The sequence below is a fragment of the Buceros rhinoceros genome, unplaced genomic scaffold (genome assembly GCF_000710305.1).
Source record: "Buceros rhinoceros silvestris isolate BGI_N320 unplaced genomic scaffold, ASM71030v1 scaffold1212, whole genome shotgun sequence".
NCBI classification, from domain to species: domain Eukaryota; kingdom Metazoa; phylum Chordata; class Aves; order Bucerotiformes; family Bucerotidae; genus Buceros; species Buceros rhinoceros.
Window position 1 is genome coordinate 24,058 of NW_010398084.1, and position 8,349 is coordinate 32,406.

General features: G+C 40.0%; 1 protein-coding gene across 1 annotated transcript in view; it reads right to left on the reverse strand.

The window, feature by feature from the left end:
• LOC104488851 (serine racemase-like) overlaps positions 1–8,349 on the reverse strand; it is a 28,088-nt gene that overhangs the window by 10,367 nt on the left and 9,372 nt on the right. Inside the window, exons 3-4 of the mRNA XM_010130942.1 lie at positions 3,510–3,626; positions 2,432–2,673 (exon numbers count right to left, since the gene is read on the reverse strand). Coding sequence (XP_010129244.1) covers positions 2,432–2,673; positions 3,510–3,626 — 359 coding nt within the window. The remainder of the gene's footprint in view (positions 1–2,431; positions 2,674–3,509; positions 3,627–8,349) is intronic.

Below are 8,349 nucleotides of genomic sequence, written 5' to 3' on the forward strand. Positions count from 1 at the left end.
ATAAAGTTTTGATGTCACTGTGCCGGTCCCTTTTCCCAAAAAAAAAAAAAAAAAAAAAAAGCTTGAAAGCTAGCGACTGTCCTTCCTAGAGCAGAAGACTAACCAGATCACAAGTGGATGAGTATCAGGTCTGATCAGTATTTGGATATGGAGTTACAGAAGAAAAAACTGGACTCTCAAGGAAGGAAGGTGTGTAATTCAATCTGTATCACTCTTAGCTCTGTGATTCACAAATCAGTCTTTCTCACATCATCACAGAGGTACTGTGTTACTTACCGGCAATCTTCACAACTGCATTTATAATGAGTTCCTGAACGTCTATAGTTATTAACATACCATGTTACCTAGGCAGTAATTTGGGAGACTTAATGATCAAATTCCAACTTGAAAAATCACACTTCCTTCCTGGAATTTCACAAGAATCTGCAGTTGGATAAAAAGTTTCCTTCCTCTAACTGAACTCTTGCATGATCATTTTCATAACACAGTATTTTAATTGCACCTCAGAAATGGGAAGAACTGACATGGACACACCCAACTATATGACATTACCCATGCCAGTAAAATCAAAACAGTCATGTAATGTTTACTCCAAGAAGGAAAGAATGAATTGGTTAAGGAGATCCAGAGACCAAATTGCTAGGGTTTTTTATGCAAGTTAGAACTAAACTGAAATAAAATGACATTCAGAACAGGAGATGAGCTGATGTTTTACAGACAGCTTTGGCAAGTGACAATGAACGTGTGTCAGACACACACCGAAGAAAACTGGCGATCCGTATATAGGCATATCTATCTGGGAAAGCTCTCCCAGTCTACACATAACAAAATACTTCTCAGGCATCCCATTATGAAAAGAGTCACAATTGTAGTGGGTTTTTTTCTTTTTTTCCCCTCTAGATTGTGAAGGATTGCATCCATGAGGTTTTAATTAAACATAATAACAGAATGAATAACTCTCTTTCTTGTAACCTGAAATATCTGGTACTTGTAACATGAAATCTGAAACAAACCAAAGTGCTTTGTTATTATTAATGGTAACATGTACATTTAGAGTTCCTCAATGCTAGATGCTGAAGTCCTTCACATATGCATTGTCCCTGGAGCTTCATGAACGTAATTATTTTGGGGAGAAGGGAAAGATTAATCATGCAATTAGAGTAAAATAATTTAATTCTTACATGAAAACAGGATAGCTGATGCAAGCCAGCTTTAAACACATACATTGAAAAATGACTGACAGAAATTTGGAAATCACAAAGTTATGGAAAGCTATGGTTTTCAAAGAGAGCCTAAATGGGTTTAAAATTCAGTGGGATCTAGGGCATCTCATTCCCTTGGGTTTCTTTGAAAGCCTTAGTCTGGGACAAGCCCATGGTGACCGACAAGGCACACCAACCATCCTTGTGGATCAGTTGCCATCAGCAGAACTAACAGTGCAGCTGAAGAGTACAGTCTTTAATACTGCCTTCCCAATAAACCAGCTGGGAAAGAAGTGAGGACTTTCTCCATTCTGCTCATTTTGGGGTTCTCTTTCCAAGAAATATTACTCATTATCAGTATGTTCAGTGCAGTAGCGCCTAGGAGCCCGAGGGGCCATACAAACTCCAAGTGGTGAATAGAGACTGCACTGAGGCAGCTATGAGGAGGAAGAATAACACCCCAGCTCAGTACAGCAGAGCCACCACCAGCTACCTCATGCTAATGATTCACCCGCTGTGCTTTCAGAAAAGCTTTGGAAATCTTCTTGAATAAAGGCAAATTAAAAAAAAAAAAAAAGGTGGAAGAGACTGCAAAGGAAAAAAGGGAAAAATGGATCAATATTAAATATTTTTGCCTGTCTTATCTTATTCTAATCATGTTTTTATTTAGATCTAGCTTGTTCAGTGACTTCAAGTAGTTCAAACAAATTTATACCAATCCTTAACTATTTTAAATACATGTGTGAAATAGCGTCTTAATCATCTTTTTGCAAGGCAGAATCATAGTTTTGTCACTTACACCAGATATGCAAAAATTTTTCTAGCATTAACCTTCTCTTGCTCTACATTATACCACTGCACCCTTTGCATTGAAGATCAGCTTTTACCCACCTTACTGCAAACAGAGACACCAGAAATGAATGCTAGCCTTAACGCTTTCTGACGGGGTTCATAAAGAGTTAACATATATCCATGTAATCCATATAGCCCTATAATCGCTAATCAGGAAGCTTGCCTAATTTGGGGGAAGAGTATTTCATTTTGGTTTCCATCCCCAACTACAAAAAGATTCATTATTTGTGCCTGAGAACATGTAATTTACATTCTCCAGGTAAAGGGAGTATTTTGATGTCCTGCGATTAAATTTTAATTAATTTAAATTAATTGTTTCTGCAGAGCTGCGCAAGTATCTAATCTAACCTTTTTAATCAGCCTGACTTTCCACTTACTCTTCAAGGTAGAGGTAACCATTCTCCTGTGCCAACCTTCTTGCGTGCATCTGTGAATCCTTAGCTGTAGCGCCGTAGGATATAACCGTGGCACCATACTCACGGCACATTTTCACTCTGGCTGGGGATGTGCTGGTTGACATGATGACAAACACTGGAATACGGAGTTCTGAGGCGTGGTAAGCAACAGCCATAGAAAAGTTACTGTCCAAAGCCATGATCACTCCCTTCCTTTGCTGCTCCTAAAAAAACAGGGTTGTTTATTACACACTATATAGTGTCACAAAGTTGTCCCAAATGATCCTGGATCATTCTGACAGTCTGATTTCCATTTTTTCCTCTATTATATGCATGGCTAGTGTGATCTCAGGACTTACAGAGCTAAGACAGCACAAGATCAATCCTGTTCCTGCACTCCATTCTTGTTCCATTCGAATTAGCTACAAAACTAAAACTCCAGCTGATCCCAGAAAAGCCAATATCTGACCCCTCTTCCCTGCCTGTGTGAAATTATTTCACTCCAGTTTTCTTTTAATAAAAGGATTTATTCATACTATTGCAAAAGTGCAGGAATATCCACTGTTTCTGGGATGCTGTATCATGCCAATTACAATTATCATTGCTACGAAGACTCAATAGCCTCCTACAAAAAATGATAAACAGGCTGTTAATGTAATGATACTGAAATTCATTACAAAATCAATTGATGATCCAGATCCTTCTCGTCATCCATTGTAATTTAATTTCATCAGCACTTCAAGGTTGGTGCTTTCAACATGTCAGAAGCATAGTACACATACAAACTGTCATGAAAACGCCATAGAAAAACGCTGATGTTTACATTTTGCAAGCTTTTCTTTCAAACATTTTTAAGCATTTCACCAGTAAATCAGCCAAGCGTAAATAAAGTAGCAAAGTACTTTACATTCAGATACTTGCAGACCTATTTACGTTGTTCAGCACAATGTTTCAAAAGGCAAGAAGCACTGCGATTCCATGGACATTATCTCTAATTCTGCTCCATTTTTGTGAAGCAGAACTGATCTGTTTCGTTTTGAACTTTGACATTTCGTGATACCTGAGGCAATGATGTCAGAAGGTAAAGTACACCTCGTTCCTTCACAGATCCTGTGTACTGGAGGAACTCTTTCTTTAGGTAGATGTCCATTCCGTATTGCTTGGATAGCCTAGAATACTGAAGTTTAGAAATGTTATCATGGGGATGTATATAAAATTAAGAAAAATCTCCCACATCCCATTAGTTCCCTGGTGAGGCATGCATTTAACTGCTATGCATGAGCCCTAAAAAGTAAATGTCATAATCTGTTTCTTTAGAAATACATGACAGTGGTTTTACCTACCTGATTCTTCCGGTTTACGGAAGTAATTTTTAAACTCATAGCAGGGAAGTATGTACCCCATGTCATTATGAATTCTGAAAATAGCATTTGTTTTTGTCTTACTGTTCAAATAGAGAAATTAAAGTAAGTATTTTCAATTATTTCAAAAACCACCCTACGGTCTGTTATTTTAACACTTGCCAGTTGAAGAGGATATTGAATACCCAAAAAACAAGGACATCTCCTAATAGATACAAAAGCAGCCAGAAATTCCTCCTTGAGTCCCATTAGGACTCTGCTATCGTTTCTGCCAGTGATTCACTACTGAATATAATCCATTTTGCATCCTAAGGCTGGCATGGCATTGAGAAAGACATTTCTTATTTGAAGAATGATGGAAATAATAAAAAGAATTTCCCAGGATTGCAAGTGCAAGCAGCAGCTGTTTGAAAATATTCAGTGTTTGGAACCAAAAGGATCCCTGACTTAAGAGGAATTAGCAAGAATAATACATGTGATGCACTGTCCAAGTGCATGATTTTTTAATTTTTTCTTTTTAATGACAAATCTTTATCAATTTTTGTAGTAAGACACTCACAGCATGCATTGCCATATTAATTTCCTATTACCATATTATCTAAATCAATATTTCCTCCACTGGCTGCCAAAATAAACAAGGACCCGTGTGTTTAGGGAATCCAGACCTCATTTATCATAAGTTACAAAGAGAGATAAGATTAAGAGACAGCACGACCATATATTTTATATATTTATCCCAAAAAGTATTTGGCGGTGTCATGTGCATGGTGTATAGTGTACATAGTAATAGGTACTGACATTTTTCAGACTGTGGGACCTCTGAAGTGAATTTTTATAAACTAAAGATATCTGAAACAGATACTTGCTTTCAGCTATACAGTTAAACTAAATATTTCAGATGAATGTTTCAAGGATTTTTAGTGGATTTACAAGATGTATTAAGTTCCTCACCCATAGGTGGAGCCAGATTCTCTATTTTGCTTCTGAAAATCCTGCAATAGGAGCTACCACTTGCGGCTCCTTTGCAATCTGTCTGCAGAACTGAAAGAACGGAAAGCGCTTAGTACACTAGTAGGATAATAGTTTCTCTCCTAAACAGCCTAATCTATGCAGGACAAGAAACACTACTTTACTGGTTTTTCACATACTGTATTAGTTTCATAGTTTTGGTTTTGTAGAGAATCTAGGATTCCAGAGCGAACAACAAGAAAAAGGATTTAAGGAAATGAAACCTGTGACTTTATAATGTTGCTAAGTCTCCTGCATTTAAAAATATGTGTCATTAAGTCACTCTTTACCACAGAGGTGATTAGATTATTATCAGATTATTTTTATTTTTCTTTAATTTTGATACACAATATTTTAACTTTTTAGGTTATCCTTTTCTGTTTCCTTTAACTGACGCTTTTTTCCATGTAGGCTAAATACAGTAATTATTCCTACCAAAGGAGGTGTCAGTGCTATTTTCAGCTGTACTGACCTGGTGCGTGACCTTGTAAGACTCGTTGAACCAGCCTGTAATTTCTCCCTTTTGTCACCATGATCTTATCTAAGGACTGCAGATACTGTGTCTAATATACAACACACAGCATTGCCTCCATTTGGTGTCTACAAAGCTAACCCAAAACAACCCTTAAAGTTCCTAATCAGTAACCAAGCCAAATGCCCAATTTAATGCTAATCCTTGGTTTCCCATACTCAGTACCCCTGTAACATCTGTTACAATCATTCATGATGCTGTATCTAAGCTCCAGGCAAACTCCTGCATAAGGATCCAGGACATCCCCATCCATGGTCTTGCAAATTCAGAATCACCCTGCAAAGTGTTTCTCCATTCAATTAACTGAGTGGGTTATAGTCATACACGCTTTTTTTCTCCAAGCAAATGTCCCTGAAACCGGCTCGTATTTCTCAGAGACAAGATGAAACAGAGGTTATCTGTGGTTTTCTTGATGCTACTCCACTTTCAATACTTTTGTTTTGAATCAGTGCATGAAACATATACTAATGACTTCTGCAGGAACATTGCTTTGAATAGCAAGTCATGGGCTGTTTTCACCCTAGAACAAGTGAGGGTATAGGTTTTCCACTACTCCGATTATCCCAAAAACATATTTCATAAAAAGAGACTAAAGAAAGTAAGCCTGTCTATCTTGGCACAGTAAATGCAGAAAGGGGATACAATCATAATGCATAAATCCACCAGGGACACCCAAGAGAAAAGAGCTATTTAAATTGACAGATGTTGTGGTATAAAGCCAGACAGCAACTAAGAACCACACAGCTGCTTGCTCACTCTTCTCCCCAGCAGGATGGGGATGGGGAGAAGAGAATTGGAATGGTAAAAGTGAGAAAACTCATGCATTGAGATAAGAGCAGTTTAATAATTGAAATAAGATAATAATAACAATAACAAGAATAACACTAATGAAAAAGAAAATAACAAAGAGAGAAAAATAAAATGCAATAAAATAATGCAGATGAAAACAATTGCTCATCATCAACTGACTGATGCCCAGCCAATCCCTGAGCAGTGGCCCCATGCCAATCTTGACCCTTGTTTTATTGCTGATCGTGATGTCATACGGTATGGAATACCCCTTCGGTCAGCTGGGTTCAGCTGTCTTGATACCCTCCCAACTGCTTGTGTACCCTAACCTACTTGCTGGTGGGGTGGTGTAAGGAGCATAAAAGGCCTTGACTCTGTGCGAGCACAGCTCAGCAGTGACAAAAACAGCCCTGAATTATCAACACTGTTTCCAGCACAAATCCAAAACATAAGCCCATATCAGCTACTAGTCACAAGTAACTATACCCCAGCCAAAAGTGCAAAGCACCCCAGCACAAGGTGCAGAGCTGCCTGGGAACAAATGGTGTGAACTGGCCAAAGAAAGCTTAACTACCTGTGAGCAGGAGATCAGTTTACCAAAAGTTTCGTATTACACAGATACCCACAGGAGCAAAAGATGGACTCAGTGGTGCAGTCTCGCCTTTACTAGTCACAAGTAACTATACCCCAGCCAAAAGTGCAAAGCACCCCAGCACAAGGTGCAGAGCTGCCTGGGAACAAATGGTGTGAACTGGCCAAAGAAAGCTTAACTACCTGTGAGCAGGAGATCAGTTTACCAAAAGTTTCGTATTACACAGATACCCACAGGAGCAAAAGATGGACTCAGTGGTGCAGTCTCGCCTTTTCCTGCATTAGGATATGTTGGTTAGTTAATTTTCGGAGCGGGAGCCATAGTTTTGAGTTGTTGGTCTGATCTGTCTGAGCTGAAGGTGTGAACAAGGCCCTTCAATGACCCACATGGCCAAAGCTCCTGCAGTCTCTCACTGGCAGATGTACAGAGGCAGTATCCTATAACTGGCGGAAGTGCACAGTGCCATAAGCTGGAGGGAAGGGATGATTCAGGCTATAAAAGGGTACAGAGTTAATTTGTGAAGCAGAACTAGCTAAGCTGTGACATTCTCAGTCTCCCTGCCCGTAGACCTACCTTTGCGCAGGAGGACTAACCCCATCTAACAAATATGACCTGAGCTGTCAAACACGAAGAAGTGCAGTGCTCACTACCTGCCCCATATAAATACATAACTTATCTTCCTAGGGCAGTCTCTCCACAAAAGTAGAAGACTGACACTTCTGACTAGAGCATTGTCTGCGCTCTCAAGCATGACAGGTTGTTGTTTTGGTGACAAACCATGCAACGTGCACTTTGGCGCGCTCCTTCTGTTCACCCCCACCCCCAACCACCCATGCTGCACATGTAATTGCTTACTCCCCCCACTGCCTTCCAGAACAAGCCAACTTTTCCACTCTGAAAGGAAATCCAGGTACCCCTGGCAGGAAGGTTTACTGAGTTACTCTGAACAGGCAGTATATGAATGCAAAAAGCATCCCCCTCTGCCCAACATTACCCTGCAAGTTTTTTTGCACCAGCTTACAGTTCCAAACAGTCTTGCATTATGCCCTTTCTCACACTTCTCCGGTAGTATGCTACACAAAAAACAGCTACCCTTGTTTTGGGAACTCTAAAAAACCCCTGAGAGTAATTATTATGTCTGGATCAACAGGCATCATGCGGGAACCAGGAGAACTGCTGTGCATTCGAGACTCAACCACTTTGCTCCAGGGACTGTGAACCCCTAGCAGCAGCTCAGATGCCAAGGTCCTTTCTCTTGCAGGCCAGAAAGACAATCCGCAGCCAGTGAGGCTGGCAGGGTGCCCTGGGTCAGCAACGGGGAAGGGTTCATTGAGATTGCGATTTGGGGCTGCTGCTATAAATTGCCATTTGGCAAAGATGCTCTTTTCACCCGCTGCAGGGAAAAGAGATTAGCCACAGAGTGCCTACAGTGGCCTTCATAAAGAGCTCCCAGCAGCAGAAATACACTAATGGCTTGCCGCTGTACTTACGCTTTAGCAAATGATTCCATATTTATGGGAGTGTCTGGCAAGCATTAGAGCTGGGCCTGGCTACAACAAAAATAGCAACAGACGATATTAGCCCCCCTTCCCAAAGAGGGGAAAGAGAAAAGGAGCAA